This window comes from Mus musculus, chromosome 15, assembly GCF_000001635.26.
Source record: "Mus musculus strain C57BL/6J chromosome 15, GRCm38.p6 C57BL/6J".
NCBI lineage: Eukaryota > Metazoa > Chordata > Mammalia > Rodentia > Muridae > Mus > Mus musculus.
Window position 1 is genome coordinate 98,736,196 of NC_000081.6, and position 27,421 is coordinate 98,763,616.

General features: G+C 49.4%; 2 protein-coding genes across 3 annotated transcripts; both read right to left on the reverse strand.

Moving 5' to 3' along the window:
- Positions 1-1,428: 1,428 nt before the first annotated feature.
- Arf3 (ADP-ribosylation factor 3) lies at positions 1,429-26,923 on the reverse strand. Of its 2 annotated transcripts, none has more exons than NM_001355510.1 (5): positions 26,530-26,797; positions 6,398-6,634; positions 5,129-5,239; positions 4,796-4,920; positions 1,429-4,299 (listed from the first exon to the last, which is right to left on the reverse strand). In NM_001355510.1, exons 2-5 carry the CDS (start codon positions 6,543-6,545, stop codon positions 4,138-4,140), a joined length of 546 nt encoding a protein of 181 aa, NP_001342439.1. In that variant the 5' UTR covers positions 6,546-6,634; positions 26,530-26,797; the 3' UTR covers positions 1,429-4,137. The 2 variants fall into 2 exon arrangements, with proteins under 2 accessions (NP_001342439.1, NP_031504.1); NM_007478.3 differs by having other exon boundaries at positions 1,431-4,299; positions 26,785-26,923.
- On the reverse strand, positions 21,035-25,851 carry LOC115488470. The gene has a single exon (XM_030248862.1). The coding sequence runs from the start codon at positions 25,715-25,717 to the stop codon at positions 25,253-25,255; it is 465 nt and encodes a 154-aa protein (XP_030104722.1). The 5' UTR covers positions 25,718-25,851; the 3' UTR covers positions 21,035-25,252.
- Positions 26,924-27,421: the final 498 nt, after the last annotated feature.

Consider the following 27,421-nt stretch of genomic DNA (forward strand, 5'->3'; position numbering starts at 1 on the left):
GGCTCAGGCCGTTATCCCAGTACTCAGGAAGCAGAAACTGGTGGACCTGAGTACAAGGATGCCATGGTCTACGAATCAAGCTCCAGGACAGCCAGGGCTGCACAAAGAAACCCTCTCTTAAAACACAGAAACAAACAAGTCTGAAGTCTGCTTGGGCTATACTGAGATCTTATCTCAAAACAACAACAAAGCAACAAAATACAGCTCAGAAAGTGATCTATTTATTAACAAATAAACAAAGCACCAGAGAAAGATACTCCTAACTTATTAGCAGGAGAAGCCTGGAGGAGCCAGGAGGAGGCAAAGAGCCAGACTTTCAGGGAAAGTAATGTTGAAGACACGGGGTTGGTGATGGGTTGAGGTTCAGAAGTCAGAGAAATGGACAAAAAGCAATGGTTCCTGAGAGGGTGACGGTAACTGGAGGAAAAGGAAACCTGTCCCGGGAGAAAGGAGGGGCAGTGAGTGCAGATTAAACAGTCCATGGCAGGATGTGGGACTCAAGCTCTGCAGCAAGGGAAGGAGAGGTTTCCCTGCTTACTGAGGGCGGCACCACGCCTTTCCTCTGTGTGGAACGGTGTCTTCAGTGACAGCCGGAGACACCAGAGCAATGGAACAGGAACGGGAATGTAAGCTTTACTAAAGATGCACCCAAGACATCCCTTCGAGTTAGCTGCCTGGCAACAGGATCCACACAGCCTCGTGCACCTGGCTGCTTTATGCTGAGGAAGGCATCCAGTTTACTGTCCTGTCCAGATGTTTACCCCGTGTTTACTGTCCTGCCCAGATGTTTACCCCGTGTTTACTGTCCTGCCCAGATGTTTACCCCATGTTTACTGTCCTGCCCAGATGAGTCAGCGTGGTGGCGCACGCGTTTTAATTCCAGCACTTGGGAGGCAGAGGCAGGCGGATTTCTGAGTTCGAGGCTATACAGAGAAACCCTGTCTAGAAAAAAACCCAAAAAAACAAAAAACAAAACTATACTGCCCAGATATTTACCATTTTCTATGCTGCCCAGATGTTTACCCTGTGCTTACTGTAACTTTGCTACTGTTATGAATCATGATGTAAATGTTTGATATGCAGGATATCTGATATGTGACCCTCAAAGGGGTCACAACCCACAAGTTGAGAACCGCTGCCCTGAAAGTCTGTCAACAGGTGGTAAATACAGGTAAATTGAGGACAGAGCTCTTTAGGAGTTGGTCAGTCATAGAGCCCCCACATGCTAGCACTTGATTCGTTTAGACTTCCTTCAGGGTGTGAGGGAAGAAGGAACCATAACCGCAGTCCCAATAAACCTGCGTTCCGCCATGACTCCACGCGCTGAGGTGTGTCTTCCCACCTCTGCAGAGAAAAGGAACGGTGTGGAAAGGACCACACAGCTCCCTACTGCCGCAGTGTTGCTCAAGGACAAAGGGCTGCGCCAGAGCTGCGTAAAACAAGTTTAATTTCCAACCAGGGCACAGTCATTGCATTATCCCACATTTTTGAGCAAGGATAGAGAAGGCAAGTTATTAAACATGTACAGTCTACATTCCAGAGAAAGCAAAAAGAAAAAAACCCACTTCAGAACTGCAGATACCACTGTAACACCACAAACTCTGGAGGTGGAGGGAAGGGGAAGTCCCCAGAAAGAAAGGTAGAACAAGATAAAAAATAAAACCAGCTTGAGAAAAGCAAGAGAGGGAGTTCACAGAAATGGGATGAAACACCCAACCCTAAAGATGGATTAGGGAATGTAGAAAGCACCCCCACCTCCCCACAAAGCCAGGGATGTTACCAAGGTGCTACTGCTCCCTGCTGGATGTGTCTGGAGCAGCATGCACCAAGGCAACATTCAAGGCTGCTTTAGCCTGCTCAGCCTCAGGTTGGTCCCAGGAGGTGGAGAAAAATAAGCTCTGGTAAGGGGTGCAGGAGTGGACTCATGTCTGCAATGTACAAAACCTATCTGGAACTAGCATCTAAGCAGGAAGGTCAGAAAGTGTGGCAGAGCAAAAGGCAAAGTCCTCACCAATCTCAAAGCAAAGATAGAGCAGAAAATCAAACAGAAGACAAAACCAAAACCAAACAGGCAAAGTGGTGAGTGAACGGAGAAGGCAAACAGGCGCTCACAGCAGCAACAGAAAGGAGGGGGTAGGGGCTTAGAAACGGCAGAGAGAGTGAGGTCGACAGAGGGGGACGCAGGAACAGTAAAGAGAGGAATGCAGGGAATGGAAGGAACCCATTTAAAATGGAACAGAATCCCTGGCACCCCCATGTAGAGAACACACACACACACTCACACACACACACACACACACACACACTCACACACACACACACACACACACACACACACATACACACACACACACACTCACACTCACACTCACACACACACACACTCACACACACTCACACTTACACACACACACACACACACACACACACTCACACACACCAGGTCTAGAGCACACGCTCACATGGTGTCTGGGGTATCACAGCACTACTTGCACTGAGAGACATCCTGGAACCTCGCACAGCTCAGCTGACGGTAGGCTGGGGAACCTATCTGCCTGCTATAGACAAAGGTGGCAAGAAACCTGGCCACTGAGTGGAGGAACTCAGAACAGGCCTCTGGGAAGAGTCCCTTGGCCAAGCTGCAGAGAGCCCAGGGTCCTGACCTTAGCAGAGAGGTTATGGGCAGCTGTTTTGGAGCTCAGGGCGCAGCCAGCACACACAGGAGCCCACAGAACAGCCACAGCTTCAGTGCAGTGACAAGTCAGGACCCAGGTCAGATCTTCTGGAATAGGCGCCCTCTACAGACCTGCAGCAGCAGCTGAACAAGCAGAGGATGGAGGGAGGGAGGGCCCTGAAGATCACAGTTCCAGGCTCAGCCATGCAGGGTCCTACGGCATCTACTCCAACCCCACAGACCTATTCAGGACAGGGTGAGGACTGGGGAAAGCTGCCAGGAAGGAGGGGGACAGGACATCGAGGACAACAGAAACTCATCTTTCCTGGTCCTGAACTAGACAGAGAACTGAAGAACAGGGAGTTGATACTGAGGTCGGCTATGTTACCCCCAGTCCATGGCTTCTCGTTACTCCACTTGGTCAGTCCTCATCAGGCCAGCAGAACTACTAAGGGGAAAGATCTCTGACAGACCAGAAGGCAGGAACAGGACTGCTCCATGCCTTACCTTCTCCTCCTTATGACAGTAAGATGGAAAACTAGGCCTTCCCCGACCACTGTCCACCTCTACATGCAGGTCCCACTAACCCACCTCCCTCTGAGTTCCTGAGGAGCAGATCTGAGGACGGTGGGGGAGGATCAATACAACACTCTAGACTGATAGCGTGAGTGGGCTACTAATGAGGCAGAGTAGCACGGCAGCTCCTTAGGAACAGTCACCCAGAGACCAATGCCACTTCGTGTGCTCATCATAGTGGAGAAGGAAAGGTAAGACAGATGGCCGAAGGCGCCCATCATGTATCCCAACATCCAGGAATGCCACCTGCAGAGAGGAAAACAACGGGACCCACCCACATCCCCTTATCTCACCAACACAGAAGGGCAGGGGACAGGTTCCAGTGCGCAGTGTCCCGGCTGTAAGCCCTGAGCTGCGCTGTGCTCCCTCCCCTGACCCTACATATATATCTCTCTATACACATATATACAGGCGCACACATGCACGCACACACAGAGAGGCCCGTGCAATGTCCATGTAGAATAGGAGAGGGTTCAGAAGGAAAGGAAGACAGGGAGGAGAGTGGCCAGGGACACAGGGAAGGGACTCAGATGCCAAGAGCACAGCAACCAGTGCCAAACAGCAAACAGAGAACACCCCACTCTTCCTCCTGAAACCAATGGGGACCACCCCACGAAACCGTAACAGCTTCATTCTGTTTTAAATCCAGTAAATTGGAATGATTCATCATCAGGACAGCAGTTGGGGGCTGACCGTGTCAGTGTACAGGGAGGGAGGAGGGAGGAGGGAGGAGGAGGAGGAGGAGGAAGGCAAGGCGCTTGCTGGGCATGTGGACATGATACCCAGGACCTTGGCCACTTTCAAGAGGAAGAAGGGAAAATTGGGGTAAGGAGACAGCAGGTGTGTGTCAGGAGTGGGTGGGGTAGTCAGAGAGGGCTGCCTGGCTCTCACTTCTTGTTTTTGAGCTGATTGGCCAGCCAGTCCAAGCCTTCATACAGCCCGTCCCCGCTGGTAGCACAGGTGGCCTGAATGTACCAATTGCGGTGACGCAGGGAGTGCAGCCCCAGCTTGTCTGTGATCTCAGCAGCATTCATAGCATTCGGCAAATCCTGCAGCACAAAGGAACACACACAGAGAGATACCTCAGCATCTGTCAAGGCTCTACAAAGCGCACCCATCTGTCAGAGGCGCATATATGGCCACCTTCTCGTTATCTCAGGAAACCCAGATCAAGATCTGAAGGAACTGCTCCAGGCCCAGTAGTTCCAGAACTGCAGGGCCAGGGAATTAGATAGGGAAGAGCAGGGTTCTAAGTGTGTGTGATTCAGCAGCAGGAGCAAGGCTCGCTCTACTACAGTACACAGAGTACAGGGAGGATAAAGATCCTGAACAGACATGCTACCACATCGACCCTGAGGACTTAAATGCTGCTGACACAGCTGGGCTGGGGAACAAGGAGAAGAGCATGAAGAAGCCAAGTGCGTCTCCTCCTCACACTTCCAACCCGTCAGCAGTAGTTCCAGGCCTTTCACCCACGAGCCCAAGGCCCCTTGACTCCCACAGCCAGGATGCTCTCCCAGATGCAGAAAAAGGGGGAAAGCTCACCTGTTTGTTTGCAAACACAAGGAGCACAGCATCCCGGAGCTCATCCTCCGCCAGCATCCTCATCAGCTCTTCCCGGGCCTCGTTCACTCGCTCCCGATCATTGCTGTCAACCACAAATATCAAGCCTGGAGAGCAGAGAGAGCGTGGGACACACAGACGACGACAGTGTCCCCTTTCCTATCCCACACCACACCCTCCAGACGCACGGTCCCCTTCTCCACTTCCAAGAGCTGCATCAGGGCAAGGGCTGGCCATGGCCACCCATAACTAAGAGAACAGCCATGCTCTGCACAAGCCCAGCAATGGCAACCCCAGGAGCTCTGTCTGTCATACCTTGGGTGTTCTGGAAGTAGTGTCTCCAGAGGGGCCGAATCTTGTCCTGGCCACCTACGTCCCAGACTGTGAAGCTGATATTCTTATATTCCACTGTCTCCACATTAAACCCTTTGGGAGGTAAAGAAGTCAATGGCCACTGGCCTCAAATACCAGGTCTACCAGTAATAACCTGATGAGCTCACGCCATCTCTCCTCAGCTTTACCCGGGACACCAATAGCAGAAGGCTAAAGGGATACTGGGACCTTGAGGTCCTTGACCTGGGGAGCCTAGAAGGAAACTTAAAAGGGCTGGAGATGTGGCTCAGTGGTTAAGAGCACTTGTTCTCCCAAAGGCCAAGGTTCAAGTCCCAGTACCCACACAGTGGCTCACAACCATCCATAACTCCAGTTCCACGAGGTCTGAGGGCCTGTCTGGGCCTCCATGTTCACTACACATGCATGCCTGTGGTACATACATACATACATACATTCATACATGCAAAACATAAACACACTTAAAAGTGTGTGTTCTATTATATATTATGAGGTATGTATTTTTTAGGAAGGAAAATTGAAGAAGTCTACAAGGGTGATCTCTGATCAGAGGGCGCACAGCTGCCTGGATAGTATAAGAGCCGCCGCTCTCCTGTCACTCAGACTCTGGTCCTCCATTCTACAAAGGAAGGACTCTGTTCTGTCCCTTGATCAATAAAATATATCTACGCTAAGATGTGGCGTGAGAGCCGGGGGTGGGGGGTGGGGGTTTGCAGCGCATGCCTTTAATCCCAGCACTCAGGAGGCAGAGGCAGGCAGATTTCTGAGTTCGAGGCCAGCCTGGTCTACAAAGTGAGTTCCAGGACAGCCAGGGCTACACAGAGAAACCCTGTCTCAAAAAACAAAAAAAAAAAGTGGAGTGAGAGGCAATGGGAAGCCTGAGAGAGGAGCCCCAGCTGAGGAGGAGGACCCACAGCCCCATGTTTTTAGCAAATGTTCTCCCTACTGAAGATCTAAACCAAAGCAATTCCAGGCCTCTGGCAGGAACATCAAAGCCCTTCACCTGCTTTCCAAACAACACAGAGAACAAACCAAGCCTAATGCCTGAGGGCACTGCTGAGTGCCAGGCTGCAGGCGGAAGGAAGTTCCCCCATCAGAGGGCCAGGGCAGGTGGGCAAACGGCAGCTCCAGCACCTGCCAAAGTTAAACAGACACTCTCTCTGAAGCCCGAGAGGTGTATGAACCTGCCTGGGAAGGGAAGGCCTTGCCTGCCTCCCCTCAGCTTGCCCTTACCAATGGTCGGGATGGTGGTGACAATCTCCCCGAGTTTCAGCTTGTAGAGGATGGTGGTCTTCCCGGCAGCATCCAGGCCCACCATCAGGATGCGCATCTCCTTCTTGCCGATTAGGCTCTTCAGAAGGTTCCCAAAGATATTGCCCATGATTACAGTGGCTGCTTTAAGTCAATAGGGCCCAGGGAGGGGCAGTGTAATCTGGTTTTAGCCTGGTCCTTGGTATGGAGGACTTGACCCTAGACAAAGGAAACACAAACTCCTTACCATCAACTGTTTGTAAAGACTTCATATTCGTGGAATTTGCCAAAGTCAAGGCTGGAGTTCACTCACTACTGGGTAAACACCAGAAGGGACTATGAATACCAAGGCCCACTCACACCCAGACTGAATGTCTGAGAGCAGAGGCAAGCAGGAGGCATGTAGGGCCCTTGCTATGCCAGCAATCTACTGCAATGACTAGGAAGGCTGTTTACTTCATCTTTGCAGAGCTGCACCTAAAAATCAAGAAGGTTCTAGTCGGAGATTTCTAAAGTCATTTCAATTCCAACGTTCTCTGTTACACCCCAGAGCACTGCAAACCCACTTGCCTCTCCTCCGCCAACCTTGCCCTGAGCTTTCTGAGGCGGCGGAGAGCAGAGCGGAATGAGGAGTGGCCCTGTAACTGCTGACAAGGCTCCTGAGGTTTACAGGCTGCTCTAGTCAGAGAGTGCTCCTTCCACACCAGTCTAACTGAGGAAGAAAAGCTGCAAGCAGGACTTCTAGAAGACACTGCTCATTTACACCCTGAGCTGCTGTTACTTCCCCTGTCGATACAGCTACATCCAGAGCTGGGATGGTGGGGAGCTTTCCATGGCTCACCCAGGGAGAGCTGTCCCATAAGGTCACCTGCAAGCAGGTAATCAGTTTGTCCCTCTGTCTTCCCTAGCCTTTTAGCCTGTTCTCCACAAAACAGGCAAAGTGACTTTAAAGGCCAAACCAGGCCCTTTGGTTCTTCAGTTCAAAACCTTTGGTTGCTTCAAGCTCCCTTTAGTAAAACCAAGAGGCCCTGCAGCACTGTGTTCCTGAAACCTACGAATGCTTGGTGCAGTTCAACAGTCCAATTAACTCTGAAGATCTCTATCGACCTCACCTACAGCTCAAGCAGACTGACTGTTCCTTCACCAGTGGTTCACAGCAACACCCGACACCCCTGCTAAACGGGTGAGGACAGCTGTGAGGCACTGTGAGGATGTAGGACAGCTGTGAGGCACTGTGAGGATGTAGGACAGCTGTGAGGCACTGTGAGGATGTAGGACAGCTGTGAGGCACTGTGAGGATGTGGGACAGCTGTGAGCCACTGTGAGCCACTGTGAGGATGTGGGACAGCTGTGAGCCACTGTGAGGATGTGGGACAGCTGTGAGCCACTGTGAGGATGTGGGACAGCTGTGAAGCACTGTGAAGATGTGGGACAGCTGTGAGCCACTGTGAGGATGTGGGACAGCTGTGAAGCACTGTGAGGATGTGGGACAGCTGTGAGCCACTGTGAGGATGTGGGACAGCTGTGAGGCACTGTGAGGATGTGGGACAGCTGTGAGCCGCTGTGAGCCACTGTGACTGCTATGTGACTGCTGAGAACTGACTCGGGTCTCTACAAGAACAAGCACTCTTGCCCGGAGTCATCTCTCCATCCAACAAAAATGTTTTGAGCTATGGTCCCTATTGCCCAGGCTGGTCCCAAATTCACTCTGTAACCAAGGATAAACTTGAACTTATGCTCTTCTTACCTCAACCTAAGTGCTAGGATTACAGGTGTGCACTGCATACTTGGTCTAAAAACGCACCTCTGAAACAGTCATGCAATGGGGGTTCAGAGCACTCAAGCCAGGCAGCTCTCTGTGCCTCAGAAGGCATGTGTCAGCGGGCAGCTTGTTCAGTGATCATCATATGCCAGCTGCTGGCACTCTCCAGAGTCTGGAAACCAGCGACACACACACCCCAAACCCAGAAGGCGAAGGAACAGGTCAGGACAGAGCGCATCTAAACCCAGGAATGTGAGAGGTGGGCAGCGAAGAATCCTAGTTACAAGGTGAATCAGGGAAGTCTGCTGGGAGTTTAGTCACTTTTTTGGAGAACTTCTTCAGGCTTGTTTTGTTTTTCTTGTTTTGTTTCCCCTATTCCTCTGTAGCAAATTCCAGACTAGTGCATAGAACTCAGATCAAGAGCCCCTAGGGACTGAAGTACTAGGCTGTCTAAAAATAAAAAAAGAACTGAGTGCAGAAGCGTTTCATCTTCAGACATCCCCAGACTAAGGAGCCAGGTGTGGTTCTCCCAGGCCTCCCAGCTCACACCCCAGCAACAGGGCTTGTTGGACTTCAGGACTCAATCTCAGCCATGCTGCCCACCTGCCAGCCCCGCCGTCCTTCCAGCCTCAACTCATCCAGTCAGATCTAAGGCCCTTACACATTCCTAAGGTGAGGGCAGGAAGGGGGGGGGGGAGGAGGAGTGACAGGGACACTTGTCCAGCTACTAAAATCAGGTCATCCCAACCTCAGCAACCTATAGTAGTTGGGTTTCTGGTACCATGACCTCCACAAGGAAAACTTTCTCCATGTTTCCTGGGATGGAGCAGAGAGAGCTGAAGAGCTGTTTTTAGGCTCTGGCAGGGATTTTACTTATATCACACACTTCTCCCTGTCTGTCCTCCATGACCACGCTATCACTGATTATATGATCATAGTGAGACCAGCTGCTGAAAAACAAGACCAGCAGCCAATAGCCCTGGCTCGGAACCTCTAGATAACCCTCCACTTCTCTGCTCAACTGTCATGCTGAAGTTACAATTCAAAGTTGACCGTAACCTGACAACAGAGACACGGGCTCTAGTGCAGCACTGTGAGGTGGAAGGAGGAAGGCCTGGAGAGAAAGAGAAGCTGGCTGCACATCTGTCCTGCAAAGTCCCTGAAAGATGTGAACTTCTCATGAAGCACACATTACCCTGTGACTTGCTTTTTTATTAATGGGTACATAGTCATCTCCCTAATTAAAATGTAACCCCCTCTGCAAGGTCTGTATCCTTTGTTTCCTTGGGCCTATCTTGTTTGTTTGTTTGTTTGTTTGTTTTCCGAGACAGGGTTTCTTTGGTAGTCCTGGCTGTCCCGGAACTCACTTTGTAGATCAGGCTGGCCTCGAACTCAGAAATCCGCCTGCCTCCCAAGTGCTGTCTTCACACTCATGACTTAAATCACTATGGATGATCCATCCTGCATACTGACATGAGCTTCAACCAGAGATATCCCTGTGTCATTTCTTCTGCCCAGTAGGATTGCTATCTATGGACTACAGTTGATCAATGTGCTGTAAAGCTGGGCATGGTGACACATACATCTGTGATCCCAACACTTAAGACCTGGAGGCAAGGAGATCAGAAGTTCAAGGCTACCCACAACTATCTATCAAGTTTGATGACAGTCTGGGTTAATGTGGGATGGAGGTGGGGGATTCATCAAGAATGAACATTGCACCAAAGCCACATGTACTACATGTCCATGTTCACTGCCTACTGTCATTGTCACCACATACCCATAATAAATGTGGGGGGGGGGGCATTAATGGAAATAAATCCAAGATGATGGGTAAGCCACAGACAAAAGCCACAAAGCTGTCTGCTAAACCTGTTTCTCCAAAGCTAGCCCAAATTTCTTTCCAAAAGTCCTAAAAGATAGGAAGCTAAGACACCCAGAAGGAAGACGAGGACGCGGATTACGGCGAGGATGGACACAGGCCTGGAGAAAACTGAGGGATCAAACAGACCAGGCATAGAGAGCTCAAGTGCTACACATGACAACAGAAATGTACAAGTTCTTAGACTTGTATGTGTGGGCGTGGCTATATTATGTAAGTACACTTCGTACAGCCTGAGGATGCTGGGGGAGGACATCGGATCCCATGAAACTGGAGTTACTGATGGTTCTAAGTCACCATGTGGGCAATGACAACCAAATGCTGGTCCTCTGAAAGAAGAACACATGCTCTAACTACCACCTCTCTAGACCTGTGCGCACATTCTTCACAACTGTATCTCTTGTGACTATGCAGTGTGAAATGCCACCGCTTATCATTTTATACAATATGGAAATCTGTTTTACTTTTAAGTTATATTATTAGCACACAGACGTTTCTTTGTGAGCCAGCAAGATGACTCACCCACCCAGGAATGGCACTTGTTGCCTTAACACCCGAGTTAGAGTTCCACGACCCACAGCAAAGGAAACAGCTCCCCAGACCTGTGCTCTGACCACCTCACGTGTGACAGCAGGAGGAACTTACACAAATACACACAGTAAACGTAATGTTAAAAGGGGGGTTGCTTCATTGTTTTGGGGGAAATAAGTCATTAACAGAATGTCTCCCAAGTTGGACTGACATAGAAGAAAACTCCTTTGTTTGCCAGTTTTGATGCTTGGCTCCCAAGGAAAAGATTCCCTGATGTTGGCACATGCAGTAATCACCTTGGCTTTGTCCTGTGGGAACACTCAAAAATATGTGTATTCCTCATTAAGTTATGTGTCTATGCACATCTGGCATGCCATGAAGGCCAGAAGACAATAAGGGAGCCTCCTCCGTCCTCACCACGAGGATCCCAGGAACCAAGCTCAGGCCTTCACACTTGGTGGCAAGCACCCTGACCTGCTGATCTAGCTCAATGTCCCCTAAAAATTCATTTCTATATCCTCTTCGATGTACACCATCTCCACAGACTTAATTCTTTGAAGCCAGAGACCTGGTAGACTGTGACCCAGTAAAAATGGCTTTTGCCTTTATGTACATCAGATCCGGGCAGGGCAGTGACATCAACTAACACGGTGGTTTCTTACAAGAGCAACAGGGTGTGTGTGTGTAGGGTGGGGACTCCTCTTCCAAAGATCCAGCCTTCAGACTGACAGCTCTGCCCTTTGCATCTCACCTCCTGAGCAATCACACAGGTTTACCAATGTTTAACCACATACTTAACAAGAAAGGGCAATCCTTACTGTAAACGTTCTCTGCTCAAGGTAACAAACATGCCCTTGGATTGGTTTCAGGAAGATCAGCTAGGGACGACCTGTGATCCCCGTCTCCATTCCTCCCCAGAGCCGAGATTCTATACACTTGTACCACCACACCAACTGATATCTAAACCCTACCGTTTCTTGAATTTATAGTGCCCTTCGGATTTTGGTACTTCACAAGAAGTTTAAAAATTCTGCACAGTTCATGACTGTCCCTCCTGAAATACTATGACTATTTACTAAACATCTTTAATAAGTCCAGATACAATTTAGCTTGGGTAGGAGCTGACAAACCCTGGCCATTTTCCAGACACAGTTGAACCCAAAACTAGTTCAGGAACATCCTAAAAGGACAAAACAGTGGAATTTCCCCTTTGTTAAATCAAAGATCTCACAGATACCTGGTAGCCACTAAGCTTCCGGGAGCAGCCAGAGTTTATGACTCCCTTTAGCATAATTAAGAGCTTGACTGCTTTCTCTATTCCTCTCTGCCTATTAAGACACAGTACTCTGTCCTTGTCACTAGGGCAGTGGCAGCTTTTAGCAATGCTGGGAACACCAATCCCTGCCTATACAGATGGTCATCATCTCTGTAGTAAGTCTTGGCCTTTCAAGGCTGAGCTATTGCTCTAACCCTATGCACATCCCTGCACCAGAATGCATTCCTAAAACAACAACAACCTGCAGCTAAACTGGCCAGGTAGTGCACTTGGAAAACTATCTTCGTAGTGTGCATGAAACTCTGACTTTATAAACAGTAATGGCGAGCTGTTCGGCCATCTTGGCTTACGTGTTTAGCCCCGTGTTTAGCCAGGTGAGCTAGACACACTCCTCCCATCTGACTGCAAAGCTGGACCAAGCATGTGTCCTGAAATGCTTCAGAAGATGTTGGATCTAGTTCCACCATCCTCTTCAGGGTCCAGAGGAAGGCAGAAGAACCTTTCGACCCCCACTGCCTGGCTGTAAGAGCAATGGTGTTCCCAGGTCATTTTCTTTTTTTTTTCTTTTTTGTTTAATTAGGTATTTTCCTCATTTACATTTCCAATGCTATCCCAAAAGTCCCCCATACCCTCCCTCCCACCCCCCTACCCACCCACTCCCACTTTTTGGCCCTGGCATTCCCCTGTACTGGGGCATATAAAGTTTGCAAGTACAATGGGCCTCTCTTTCCAGTGATGGCCGACTAGGCCATCTTTTGATACATATGCAGCTAGAGTCAAGAGCTCCAGGGTACTGGTTGGTTCATAATGTTGTTCTCCCTATAGGAGAACCTTATATCCCTTTAGCTTCTTGGGTATTTTCTCTAGCTCCTCCATTGGGGGCCCTGTGATCCATCCAATAGCTGACTGTGAGCATCCACTTATGTGTTTGCTAGGCCCCGGCGTAGTCCAGGTCATTTTCAAATTGAGGACTCTATCACTAACAGAAATGGAATCTGAAACACTGATAACCACAAGACCAATAGTTTAGGACTCAGTGAGTCTGCATTAGTCTCCTGAACTAATTGTTGGCTAGTCATAGCTTTAATATATTTTTAGCTGTATTTGTTTGTTTTTGAGACAGGGTCTATATATAGTCCTGGATGTCCTAGAGCTCACTATGTGGACCAGGCTGGCCTTCAACTCACAGAGATCATCTGGTCTGTCTCTGGGAACACTGGAGCATGTGACCACACCCAGCTGTTGCTGCTGTGTCCTCCACCTTCATCTTTTATTTTCTCTTAGAGTCAGGATTTTACTATATAACCCTGGCTGGCCAGACAGAGATCTGCCTGCCTCTGCTTCCCAAGTGCTGGAGCTAAAAGTACGAAGTACCAACCATGTCTGAAGACATCTGTACATTTTACGTCTTGTTTCAAGAACACTTATGTCAGAACACAAGAACTCGTTGGTATCTTAGTAAACTGTAGATTTTCAAAGCCAAGAAAGCACTTCTTTTGTCTGTCCCTGACTCGTCAAAGGGTACACTGAATAAGGAAGAGGGGACCAAGCAAGGCCTCTGCTCTAGAGCTTGCCTAGCATATAGAAAGTGCTGGCTCAATCCCAGGACTGCATACACAGGGTGCAGTAGCACACAGCTATAGTCTCAGCACTGCAAAGATGGAAGCAGAAAGACTCACAACTCACTCCCGCAGGCACTGCACACACAGGCTAAACTTACAAAGATGCAGGCAAATTCGCATCTTCATGGAAAATAAGTTAAATCTTTTTTTTTAAGTTCCTAGTAGCAAGAGGTAGCAGCAGAAGACAAGAGAGATCTGAAACATCGATATGGTAGGACTCACTGGGCACAGACTTGGAGGCAGAAGTTGGAGGATTTGAGTTCAAAGCCAGCCTGGTCTAGACAGCAAGACAGCCAAGATCAAATACAGAGACCCTGTCTCAGAAAAAAGTAGAACTCACAGGGTCTAATGATGGACTAAACTTAAGAGGAAGAATAGAAAGGTCAACGACGACTTGGAACTGGATGACAATTCTTCAGACAGAAAAAGGTGAGAGATGGCTCAATGGTTAAGAGCACTGACTGCTCTTCCGAAGGTCCTGAGTTTAATTCCCAGCAACCACATGATGGCTCACAACCATCTAGTGGGATCCGATGCCCTCTTCTGGTGTGTCTGAAGACAGCTACAGTATATTCATGTATACTAAGTAAACAAACCTTAAAAAAACAAAAGCCAGGAATGCATCTGGTAAGGACGAGGATATTCGCTTTAGAACTTAATGCAGATTTCTTTCTGTTAAATCTCTTTCTATGGCGTAGGCATGTGCATGTAAGTGGCAGGGCAATGGCTGGAAGAGGCCATCAGATCCCCAGAGCTGGAGCTACAAGCTGCTGTAGTTGTGTGACTTTACTGCTCTAAGTTTGGGTCCTCTGCAAGAGCAGTTTGTATTTCTATTTTTGTGCAAAAATATAAAGTCCAATGGACAGGGGGTGGGGGGGTGATATCTGGAAATCACCTACACAAACAATAACTGAACCTTAAAAAAAGCAAGATGGCCTCAGACGACAGAAATTACTGGCTGCCTCTACCACAGCCTTTCTTCACTTTCTTCTAAGTAAGCCCCATTTTGTTTACAATTGGGGAGACACAGAATGTGAAGTACATTTCGGGGAGACTCTTTCTCAGCCTAGTGAATGAAATGACCCGGCTCACTGGCTCACTAAGGGGCATGCAGAAACAAACCGTCCCCAGTGAACCGTGGGAAGCCCCCTGGGAGCTTCTTAGAATGGTTTCTTCCACCTTTAAGTGAGGATATTAGTGCTCTCGTGTCCAGCTTCATACAAGATGAGATGCTAAACCTGGGGTGGCAGCTCACACCTGCAGTCTCAGCTCTCCAGAGGCCCGGGCTGGAGGAATGCCGAGAGTGTAACAACAGCCCAGACCACAGAGACCCTGTCTCAAAGAAACAACATCAGCACAGGGGACGGGTCAGTCGCTGAGCGCTTGCCCTCAAAGCACAGGACCCACGTAAGAGCCCCAGAGCCCATCTAAAAACAGCCAGCTATGGTGGTTAGTACACACTTGTAACCCCATGGTTAGAAAGCAGAGACAAGCTTCTTTGAGGCTCACTGTCCAGCCAGTCTATACAGACTAACGGGTGAGCTCCAGGGCAAGAGAACCTGTCTCACAAGAGACGGGTGTCATTCTTCTTCTTTTTTTTTTTTTTATTTTTTGTTTTTCAAGACAGGGTTTCTCTGTGTAGCCCTGGCTATCCTAGAACTCATTTTGTAGACCAGGCTGGACTCGAACTCAGAAATCTGCCTGCCTCTGTTGGGATTAAAGGCGTGCGCCACCACACCCGGCTCTTTTTTTTTTTTTAAGATTTTTATTTATGTATGAGTACACTATAGCTGTCTTCAGACACACCAGAAGAGGGCATCAGATCCCATTACAGATGGTTGTGAGCCACCATGTGGTTGTTGGGAATTGAACTCAGGACCTCAGGAAAAAGAATCAGTGCTTATCTTAAAGGCTGAGCCCTCTCTCCAGCCCAACAGATGTCATTCTTCAGGACATCCACAGTTGTCCTTCAGCGCGTGCGTGCGTGCGCTCGAGCACACACACACACACACACACAGAATGGTGCCCACACACATGCCACACCCACATGTACAAAGGAACGGGCGGGAGGCAGAAAGATGGTTCAGCAGGTCAACAGGCTTGCCACTAAATACAACAACCTGAGTTTGACCCCAAAGGTTACCCTCTAGCCTTGATGTGTGTGCTGTGACAGTTGCCTTCTCCCACAGACACAAATAAGTGTACTTTTTAAAAGATTTGTTTATTTTATGTACATGAATACACTGTAGCTGTACAGATGGTTGTGAGCCACCATAAGGTTGCTGGGAATTGAACTCAGAACCTCTGCTTGCTCCGGCCCCACTTGCTCTGGCCCAAAGATTTATTTATTATTATATATAAGTACACTGTAGCTGTCTTCAGACACACCAGAAGAGGGCATCAGATCTCATTAAGGATGGTTGTGAGCCATCATGTGGTTGTTGAGATTTGAACTCAGGACCTTCAGAAAAGCAGTCAGTGCTCTTAACCACTGAGCCATCTTTCCAGGCCAAATGTAATTTTTAAAAATTGAAAAACACTAGCTGGGACACTGGAACAATGGCTCAGAGGCTAAGAGCTGGACACACAGTGAGACCCTATCTGAAATCAAAACAAAACCCCAACTCCTAGGGGTCAGAAAGAGGACTCAGCAGTGAAGAGGACTTGTGGCTCAGAGGACATGAGTTTAGTCAGTATCTACATGGTAGCTTACAAATGCCTGAGATGCCCTCCTTCTCATCTTCATTGGCACCAGGCACACATGCTGCACACACACATACAGGCAAAACACTTAAACACAGGAAAATAAAAATCCTGAAAACAAAACAGGATGATGGGCAAGCATCCCCCTCATCCAAGAAAACAGAGCAGCATCAAAGCTCTAGTTGCTGTGAGGCTGAGGCAGGTGAATCAGATTGTAGGCCAGCCTAGGCTACATAGCAAGGCTCACAACAGCCTCCCACCCAACAAATAACAAAAACAAACTAGATAGAGCAGAGAAACAGGAGATAATAGGCCCTCTAAGGACAAGCCAGTGGATTTAAAGTGTTCTAGCCGTATATTTGTGTTTAAAAATGACATATAAAACTTGCCATCTTAACCGGGCGTGGTGGCACACACCTTTAATCCCAGCACTTGGGAGGCAGAGGCAGGTAGATTTCTGAGTTCGAGGCCAGCCTGGTCTACAAAGTGAGTTCCAGGACAGCCAGGGCTATACAGAGAAACCCTGTCTCGAAAAACTCAAAAAAACAACAACAAAAAAAACTTGCCATCTTAACTGTTTTCATCTTAACTGGTTCAATGACGTTAACACACTTACACCGCAGTGCAAACACCACCATTACTCATCTGCAGACGTTCTCAACTCTCCAAAGTGAGCCTGCAGCTAGGAAACAAGCCTCACGCACGCGTGCTGGAGATGCAGCACTTGCCTCCAACTGCAGCGCAGTAGGAAGGAGCCCCCTCCCTCCATGGAGCACTGGCAGCTGCCACTCCTCTCTGGCGTGTGTGGAGGTCACAGGACAAGTCTGAATAATTGGTTCTTTTCTTCTATCACACAGGTTCCAAGGACCCGGTGATAAGCACTTTATACACTAAGCAATCTCATTGTCCCCTTCTATACAGATTGGTCTGTCAGCTTGACACACCCTGTAATCATCTCTGAAGAGGGTAACTCCACTGATAAAATGCTTCCATCAGACTGGCCCGTAGGCAGGTCTGTAAGACACTGTCTTGACTGATAAATGATGTAAGAGGTCCTAGCCCATTGCAGACAGCATCACCTCCAGGAAGGTGGACCTGGGTTATACAGAAGGCAGGCTGAGCAAGCCATGGGAGCAGGCCAGCAACATGGTCCTCCATGGTCTCTGTATTAGCTCCCGCCTCCAGGTTTCTGCTTTGAATTCCCTTCATGATAAACTACAAGCTGTGAGGGAAATAAACCTTTTCTCTTCAGATTGCTTTCTGTTGGGGTCTTGATCCTGGTGACATAAACTGGGACAGCTTTCCTCTTCCTGTACTTACTACTTTAATATTCTACCTCATGTGAGAGCCGCATCTGCCTTCTGATACCTGGCTTATTTCAATCATATCTCTTGCTACTTTAATAAATTCAAGGACATCCTCAGCTACATACCAAGTTCAAGGCTCCCTGGGCTAAATCCTCTCTCTGGAAAAAAATAAATCCTAGCTGGGTGTAGTGTGGTGGGATATGTCTTTAACCCCAGAATTCAGGAGGCAAGGCAAAGCAAGAGGATTTTTGTGAATTTGAAGACCAGCCTAGTCCACATAATAAGTTCCAAGCCAGCCAGGACTACAAAGTGAGACTCCTGTCTCAAAACAAACAAACAAAAACCCATAAAACCTTTGAGCCAGAGAGATAGCTATGTGGGTAAGGTCACTGCGCTGTTTTAAGCTGGTTAGAGTGGCACCTGCCTTATTTTATGTGTATGATGCTATGTGTATATGTATGACTGTGCACCATAAGGGTGTCTGGTACCTGCAAAGGACAGAAGAGGAAGGTGGACCCTGGAACTGGAGCTAAGCCATCTCACCAACCCCTGCTCTGTTTTCTATTTCTTAAAATCTGAGCCGCTTCCACCTGCTCCAAACCCAGCTGTTCTGTGGTGCTGTTATCTCCAGCTGCCTAGGAGAGCCTACGATATGCTTCCCTCACTAAACAACTGGTCCAGCTTGAGGCCTACACCACAGGGTGAGCCCAAGCCTGACACTGCCTGGATGGCTAAGAACCAGAGGATGGATCAGAACCAAACACAACTGGAAAAAAAGTTAGTGAGCTGATTCCTAGTGACATTCAGCTATCCTCATAGATCAGTGCCCAGCCACTGATAGGAGCAGATGCTGAAACCCTCAGCCAAACATTAGGCAGAGTTCCAGGAAGGAGGATTGTAGGAGCCAGGGAGGTCCGGACACCATGAGAACAAGGCCCAGAGAATAAACTAAGCAGGGCTCATGGGGGCTTACAGGGACTGAAGCAACAATTAGAGCGCCTGCATGGGTCTGAGCCAGGTTCTCTATGTTATGGTTGTTAGCTTAGTATTTTTGTGGGACTCCTAACAGTGGGAGTCGGGGCTGTCTCTGACTCGTTCACCTGCTCTGGGGATCCTTTCCTCCTACGGCATTGTCCAGCCCTGATATGAGGGTTTGTACCTAGTCTTAGTGTGACTTGTCAGCCGTGTTCAGCTGATATCCCTGGGAGGCCTGCTCTTTTCTAAAGGGAAATGGAGGAATGGATCAGGGGAGGGGAGGGGAGAGGGAGAAGGACTGGAAGGAGTGGAGGGAGGGAAATTGTGGCTGGGATATAATAAGAGAATTAAAAAAGAAAAAAGAAAAGAAAAGAAAAAAAACACTAAAAATGTATCAGTGACCTTGGGTAGAGCGAGGAAAGCCTTAAACCCAATCTGACCTCTGGTACCGATCAAGATGGAGCTCACAGTGAACAGGTCGAACAGAAAGCCAGAATCTGGGCAAGGTCAACCACTACCGCAGAAACTAAGCGGGGCTGGACAGAAGGTTCACTGGTTGAGAGCACTGGCAGCTCTCAAGAGGACCCAAGTTGAATTCTTGACACCAATATGGCAGCTTACAACTGTGTTACCAGATCCCAGGAGATCAGACACTCTCTGACCTGCACTGCAGGCATATGGTACAGATATGCACACAGCCAAACACCCATACGCTGTATTTTTCTTCTGTTTAAAGAGCCTAAAGAAACAGTAAAGTGTAGTCCATTCAACTTGTCTGCCTCACTCTCCAGAGGTAAAGCTTCCCAAAATGCCTCTGATGCGTTCTATGCCAGCTGGAGTCACGGATCACAAAGGCCATGGGTGCCTAGGCAGAACTTCGGTGACTGGGCCTGCAGAGCCACCCATCAGCTCAGGTGTCTAGCCGCTGTCCTAGGATCACTTCCTGTGTATGCTGTAATAGAGGGCAGGGCTGGGATCCCAGCACTGACTCTGCCCTTCATCTGCAAAGGCTGCCACGTGCTTCCCGTTCCTGCACAGGCACAAGGACTGACACTCTGCAAATGGCTCCACTGAGGATGACATGGCATTTGTCATGTCTGTCAGGCAGAAAGGAAGCCACCTGTGGCCCCCAGTCCCTCTCCTGAATTTGACAACTAGGAAAGCGGTTTTCATGTTCTCAGACTCAGTGTTCCTGAGGACTGAGAGCCTGCCAAGACACAGGGATGGTGTGTGCCTGTAATCACAGCACATGGGAGGCAGAACCAGGCCACTGTGGTCTGCATAACAAATTCAGGACAGTCTAGAATGCATACACACTTCTCTCAAAAAGGGTCGAGGTGGCTTATCAGGTAAAAGCGCTTACTACCAAGCCTGGAAATCTGAGGCCAACACCCAGGATTCACATGGTGGAAGGAGAAAAATAACAATTGTCACACACACACACACATACACACACACAAATACACACACACATACACACACACACACACACACACACACATACACACATACATACACACACACACACACACACACACAGAGGCATGTACTCTCTCACACATGCACACACATGGAGTAACGTTTTTTGTTTTTGTTTTTTGTTTGTTTGTTTGTTTTTCGAGACAAGGTTTCTCTGTGTAGCCCTGGCTGTCCTGGAACTCACTTTGTAGATCAGGCTGGCCTCGAACTCAGAAATCTGCCTGCCTCTGCCTCCCAAGGGCTGGGATTAAAGGCGTGTGCCACCATGCCTGGCTGTAACTTTTTTTTTAAGTGAAAGTAAATAAAACATAAATTTTTTTAGAAGTGGAACCAGAGACAGCTGGTTAGTGAAGAGCATGTGCTGTTCTTTAGAGGACCTAGGTCAGGTTCTCAGCACTCATGTGGTAGCTCACAGCCAACTCTAACTCCAGTCCAACCTCCACAAGGCACCACACACAGTGCACATATAGATACACATAAGCAAAGTATGCACACAAAAATAAACTTTGTTTCCAAGACAGGGTTTCTCTGTGTAGCCCTGGCTGGCCTTGAACTCAGAAATCCACCTGCCTCTGCCTCCTGAGTGCTGGGATTAAAACAGGCCACCACCACCTGGCAAGTCTTTTTTAAATAACCAAGAAAAGGTCGAATTATACTTGAAGAAGAAAGAGGAAAGCAGCAGCAGCAGCAGCAAACAAGCAAGCAGTCTGGGAAGAAGAGACCACAAATGCAAAGGTTTTCATTATGTTCCCCCACTCGCCCCAGTCCCCAGTACCATAACAGCCCACTTCCTCACTAAAATGTTTTATGTACTATAGTTTACGGTTCTACCTAAGGTGAAGTCTAAACGTTTTATTCAAAGAGAAACAGGCCTGGGAATGTAGCTTGGTCAGGGGAGAGCTTGGTTGGCATGCACAGGCCAAGGCTCAGTCCCCAGCACTGATAAAGCGGGGTAGTTACATCTACCTGCAATCCCAGCACCACAGAGGTAGAGGTAGAAGGATCATTAGGTCAAAGACTTCGTCAACTGCATGGCTAATTTGAGGCTAGCCTAGGCTACACAAGACCCTATCTCACACACATTTTTTTTTCAACAGAAAGCAAATATCCTCTTGCATCCTAATTCATTTTAAATGTAAACATTTATAATTGATGCTCACACATAAGGGTATGTATGATGGGCTCTATCAGCAATGGGAGAGCAAAAAGGCACCGAGAGACCTGTCACATTTTGGGGGATAGACTTCAAGTCTTAAGCCATTTCTTTCTAACAGATCCTTTCTAGAAATCTGTTAAGAGCCGGGCAGTGGTGGCGCAGGCCTTTAATCCCAGCACTCGGGAGGCAGAGGCAGGCGGATTTCTGAGTTCGAGGCCAGCCTGGTCTACAAAATGAGTTCCAGGACAGCCAGGGCTACACAGAGAAACCCTGTCTCGAAAAACCAAAAAAAAAAAAAAAAAAAAAAATCTGTAAGAAAAGGTCACACCTTGGACAATATTTTCCCAAACTAGAATATGAACCCTTCACTTAAAAAAAAAAAAAAAAAGAAGAAAAAAGAAAAGCACACAAATGTTTGCAGCTGGCAGTGGTGGTGCAGGCCTTTAATTCCAGCACTCAGGAGGCAGAGGTGGGAGGGAGGGCTGGAGGGGCTGGAGACGGCTCTGTGACTGAGCACAGGCTGCTCTTCCAGAGGAAACAGGATCAGTTCTCAGCTCTGACGCAGCTTTAAATAATCTGTAACTTCTGTTCCAGGGGATCTGACAGCTCTTCTGAGCTCCTCTAGTCCTACATGTGTGGTACACAGGCACATGTGCAGCCAAACACCGAGACACAGGAAAGTTAGAAATACTAAAAGACTGACCATCCATCCATCCATCCATCCATCCATCCATCCATCCATCCATAGATGGGGTCTCATTATATAGCTCTGGCTGGCCTGGAACAAATTCTGTAGACCAGGCTGGTCTTGAACTCAGAGATCTCTGCCTGCCTCTGACTCTCTAGCACTGGAATTAAAGGTGGGTACACTCCTGGAGAGTGGGGAGTGTACACATGAGTGCAGATAGACGCCACAAGAGACTGTGCCTTGGGTCACCTAGACCTCAAGTCAAGAGACAGAAAATGTCCAATATGGGTGCTATAGGACCAGCTACTGGACCATCTCTCTAGTTTACTTACACTTCAATCTCGTGTATATGTGGTATATGGAGGCAGGTGTGCGCCATGTCCCACACGGAGGTTAAAGAACAACTTTGAGCACCAGTTCTTTCCTGGGTTCCAGGACTCAAACTCAGGTCTTCAGGCTAGGCTTCAAGTGCCCTTACCTAAGCCAAGCCAGTGGTTCGCAACCCTCCTAACACTGTGACCCTTTAACACAGTTCTGCATGTTGTGCTGACCCCCAGCCATAAAATTATCTCGTTGCTACTGCGTAACTGAAATTTTGCAACTGTTAGAAGTTGTAAATATCTGATATTTCCTGATTTAGGTGGCCCACAGGTTGAGAACCACTGTGTTAAGCCCAAAGCTTCACTGCCCCTGAAGGCTTCATTTTGTTTGTTTGTTTGGTTGGTTTTTAAGGATAGGGTCTCAGTGCCAAGAAACTGCTCAGCTGTTCAGAGCACTGGCTGCTCTTTCAGAGGACCTCAATTCAATTCCCAGCACCCACATGGCAGCTCACCACTGTCTGTAACTCCAGTTCCAGGGGATCTGGCGCCTTCACTCACATACATGCAGGCAAAACACCAATGCACGTAGAATAAAACTGATTTAAAAGCACATAAGTAAAATAAAGCTAGGAACTCGCTGTGCAAGTCAGCCTGGTCTTAAGCTCAGAGCGCTGCCGCAGATCGGCCTCTACCTCCTGAGTGCTGGGACTAACGGGGTCACCATGTCCACGAAGCCCTCACTTTTCTGGGAACTCTTTCCTAACGTTCTCAGATTCCTTTTATTATAGAAGAGTTTCGTTAGCTCTCCACCTAATCACCACAGATCTCACCATGGAGAAGGCTTGACAGGAAATTAAGGATAGCACAATCTCTGGACCTTGACACGTATGTGTGAGACAGACAGAGCTTAACATTTTCAAAGGACAGAACTGAAAAGTTAGTCAACGGTGACCCTGAGTTCCCAGCAAACAGAACCTCTAAATTCTATCAGGATGTCCAGTCACCACCTCCAAGTCACCTTCACTCTTGAGATTTCTGTTTTGTTACATGGGGTCTCATTTATCCCAGGCTGGCCTCAAACTCAGTGTGTAGCTGAAAATGACTTCTTTTTTTTTTTTAAGAATTATGCATTTATGGCTTCTGGTGCTTTGCTTACAGAGATGCCCGTGCTCCCGCTTTGTGCCGGGTGAGTGCAGAGGCCATGTGAATGTTGGGCATCAAGTCCAGGTCCTCTAGAAGAACAGTCTATACTGTTAACTACTGAACCATCTCTCCAGCCCCAATCTTTAACTTTTTGTTTGCTTGTTTGTTTGTTTTTTTGAGACAGGGTTTCTCTGTGTAGCCCTGGCTGTCCTGGAACTCACTCTGTAGACCAGGCTGGCCTCGAACTCAGAAATCCACCTGCCTCTGCCTCCCGAGTGCTGGGATTAAAGGTGTGCGCCACCACGCCTGGCTCAAATCTTTAACTTCTGATCCCCCCACCTCTGATCTCCCATGAGTAGCGGCACCATACCTACTAGATATGGAACACCAGGGTTGTACTTATCAAGGAAGCACTCTGCCAACTAAGCCCCAGCCCACCATCTTCTTATAAGATTTATTTATTTATTTCAGCACATCCATGCTTTGTCTTCATGTCAGTGTACCCTGCACCTGCCTGGTGCCCAGTAAGCCAGGAGACACCGGGTCCCTGGAACTAAAGATGGTTTGGAGCCCACAGGTGGATGCTGACAAAGCAAACTTGGAGCCTTCTGTAAGAACAAATGCTCTTAACTGATGAGCCATCTCTTCAGCTTCATCCTTTTTCTTTTCTTTTTTTTTTTTTAATTAAACTATACGTGTGTGCATGCAGGTTTGGTTGGGTCTCCTGGAGCTGAGCTGCAGGTGTTGTGGCTCGGGAAGCAGGAGCTGGGAACTCAACTCCAGTCCTCTGAACAAGAGCCAACCGAGTCTAGCACTGTGCCAATTGGGAGGGGAGACGGTTCGTTATTCAAACAAGGTCTCTCCTGGCATCTGCTGGCCTCCACCTTTCAAGTACTAGGATCACATGCTGTCTTACTTGTCACACGCGGTTATGGAATGACTTTTCTTAAAAGAATCTCTTTTTCTTCTCTTTTCACATCGTTTTTGTTTGGAAGCCAGAGACTGACGATGAAAGAATCTGTCCTCTCCTTCTACCTTGTGGACCTGGGGCAGGAGTACGGAATCAGACTCAGGTCTTCAAGCTTGCTGGCAGGAGCTTTCCTCCACTGAACCAGCCAGCCAGCCCTCCAGTGGCCTTTCTAACCAACACTACTCTGGATCACCACACGCCCTTGCATCCAAGATGTTCTCGGCCCCTGCCCTGCTCCAGCTTCACCTCTCCCTGAAGCATTACGTGCTACGGCTATGAGCTGATACAGACAAGAATAAAACGTTACCACTCACGAGGCACTGAGTAAAGTCACTGTAACAACTGTCCCTTCACATAGGCCCACCCTGCTCTTCTACTAACTAGCTCTCTTTTACAGCAGCCCTGCCTGAGTGTTGGTGCCACACTACATGACGGTGGGCAGTCAGCATGTGCTGTGTGCCCTATGCAGTTCTCAGGACTTTTCACTTATCTCATTTAACTCTCACGACAGCCTACTAGGTAGCTGCTACCATGACTCTCCTTATGCAAAAGGAAAAATGAAACCTAAGTGCGAACAAGTAAGTTATCAAATGTATACAACAGGACAGCATGGGACAGCTCGGGACAGCACAGGCAGGAGGTGAGCCTGGCCCCATCTTGTCTGTCTCTACAACCCAGCTTCAATCACTGCGGCATCCCGCCTCTAAGCACACCGTTAGCCAAAGCACTGGTGTGCTCTGACTCACAGGCCTCTTGGTATCTACTTCCAAAGCTATGTGAGGAAGCAGATCCCAGTTTCTGTCAGCCACAGCCTCAACTTTAACAACCCTGGCTTTAAAGAAGTTTCTCCTTCTCATCAGTAGAGAACTCCTTCCCCTCGCTGCACTACCTCTTCCTTAAGCAGTAGCTAGAAACCTTGCGCAGTTCTATGCATTGCTATCCCGTGTTCTTACAAAAGCAAGATTCAAATCCAGCCTGTCTCAAAAAAGGAAGTAAGGGTCTGCCTCGGTTCCCAGGTCAACCTCAGCACTCCAGAGACAGCGGCAGGCAGCTGGTAGGTTGAGGCGAGCAAGGGCACTGCATCTCAAACAAACAAAGGAGTAAGGGAGGGGGAAAGGAAGGAGAGAAAGAAGGAAAACTGTGCAGGAGTGACTGTGTGACACCTGGGAGCCCTTTCCAGCTGCCTCCAAGGTCAGTGACTCCTTGTGTGAAAAGCTGAATGTAAGTGGATGGGCCTTTCTTAAAACGGCCTTTAACAATGTACTCAAGCGCAGGTCCAACATGCCAAAGGCCAACCCAATGGCCACTGCAGCACACAGTGGGGATACTATCCCCAAACAGGTCTAAGACAAAATGGCAGCAAAGACAGTTCCCTATCCCCCTGCCTGGGGTCACAGATGGAGGTATGCAGAGACTAGATTCTATCCTGTTGCAATGACTCAAGCAATCAGACTCCTGCAGCAGATCTCCTCCCAATAAAACTTTCATGCCATGGACCCAAGGGTGACCCAATGCAACAGTGGCAGAGACGGGTTTTACATTACCCGTCTCCCTAATGACCTCACTATTTTCTTCTTAGTCCTGACCACATACATAACCCTCCACTACATTCTTCCTGGCCCAGAGACCCTCTCCCCCCCCCCCAAAAAAAAAAACAAGTCTCTCCAAAGAGTTACGACTTAACTAAAGGACCCTGAGGTTTTAACAGGGAACTTCACCTCCCCACCTCCCCCTCCTTCCTTCAAAAAGGACTGGCATGCTAAGCAAAGGCTTCATTTTCTGTTCCGGGAATCCTGGTACTTCCTAGAGAAAGAAAGCGGATTGGAAGACACAAACTCAGGGCCAGTGACAAGCTGCTCCCTCCTTCGGTGACACCGCCCCCGCTCCGCCTGGGGGAGGAAGGCCCCACCTCTCTCCTCCGAGCTAGCTCAGGTCCCCCTCCCCCGTCTCCAGCCTCCTCTCCACCCTCTCCCCACCTGCTGCCCTCTTCCCAACACCCCAGAGCAGAGCGCCACCTCCGTGAGGACCGTGCGCAGCCAGCCGAGCCCCACCAGTAGGCCCTGATACTAAGCCCCGGCCCCCCACGCCTCGCGCTGGGTGAGGGAGGAGAATAACCACGGCACGGCACGGCTTTTCTTTGGTTCCCCCACAGCTCGGGCGGGGGAGGGAGAGAGAAAAGGCAGCGTTCCTCGCAGCCCTTTAAACCCAAGGAAAAGAGAGCCAAACAGCCACACCGCCCCCGCGTCCCCCTCCCACAGGTCAGCCTGCCTCCCCCTCGTCCCCAACCCTCCCAAGCTCACCTCTGCAGCCCAGGTCGCACCCTCGGGGGAGGCGGAGGACAAATCCGTGTGCGCCCCCCGCCCCCACCCCAGCTCGGCGTCCTTCGGCTGCGGGGACAGGAGTGGGGCTGGGGTCCCCAAGCTCAGCGAGGATCACCCCCCACACCAGCACCTCGCCCAGACGGTGCGAGCCGGACCGCGGCCGGGGGCCTCGGGCTCCCACCCGGACCCAGCCTCTTCCCTGCCCGGACCCGCCTTCCCTCCCCAGCTCCGAACCTGTTCCTGCTCCCTGCGCCGCGGCTGCCACCGCCGCCTCCGCCCCCGCAGGTTCCGCCCGGCTCTCCGGCCGCTGCCTCCCGCTCCGCAAGCCGACCCGACCGCGGTGAAGATGGTCCGCTGGCCCGCTCCCCGGCTCCCTCCTGCCCGCCCTCCACCTAGCACCGGAAGCCGCGACGGCGACAGGAGCTGTGCGGCGAACACCCACCCCCAGCCCGGGCTACTTCCCACCTCCACGATCGCGCGAGAAGTGCGCGGTAGCGAGCGGCAGTTCTCGCGAGACCCATCACCATGGCAGCGGCTGCAGCAAAAGCAGCCGGTGCTGAAGCTGAGCCTAGGCGGGGGCCTGTGTGGGGGCTGGAGGATCGGAAGGCACGGCGTGTAGAGGGGGCTGTGGGCACTGAGGTGAGGCTCCCGAGCAGAGCGAGCTCCGGGACCTTGCCACATCCTGGCTGCGCTGGCCACAGGGCTCGGACCAGGGAGTCTCCGGGGTTTCTTAAGCAGAGCCCATGTGGAGCATGGAGGATGAAAACGGTTGCTGTATCCTGCTCTAGTCCAGTCTTATTCCAAATAAACAGCGCATCACTCGCACCCCACCTGCTAATCCGCTCTGCTCCCTAGTTCCTAAGGATGCTTT

Excerpts from the sequence above, each read along its gene's own strand:
- LOC115488470 (XM_030248862.1), bottom strand. The coding sequence starts at position 25,717 with ATGAAAGTTTTATTGGGAGGAGATCTGCTGCAGGAGTCTGATTGCTTG.
- Arf3 (NM_001355510.1), bottom strand. The coding sequence starts at position 6,545 with ATGGGCAATATCTTTGGGAACCTTCTGAAGAGCCTAATCGGCAAGAAG. Across the intron at positions 4,921-5,128 it reads CTACTTCCAGAACACCCAAG|GCTTGATATTTGTGGTTGAC; the intron begins GTATGACAGACA and ends TCTGCTCTCCAG. Across the intron at positions 4,300-4,795 it reads TTGTGTTTGCAAACAAACAG|GATTTGCCGAATGCTATGAA; the intron begins GTGAGCTTTCCC and ends TTTGTGCTGCAG.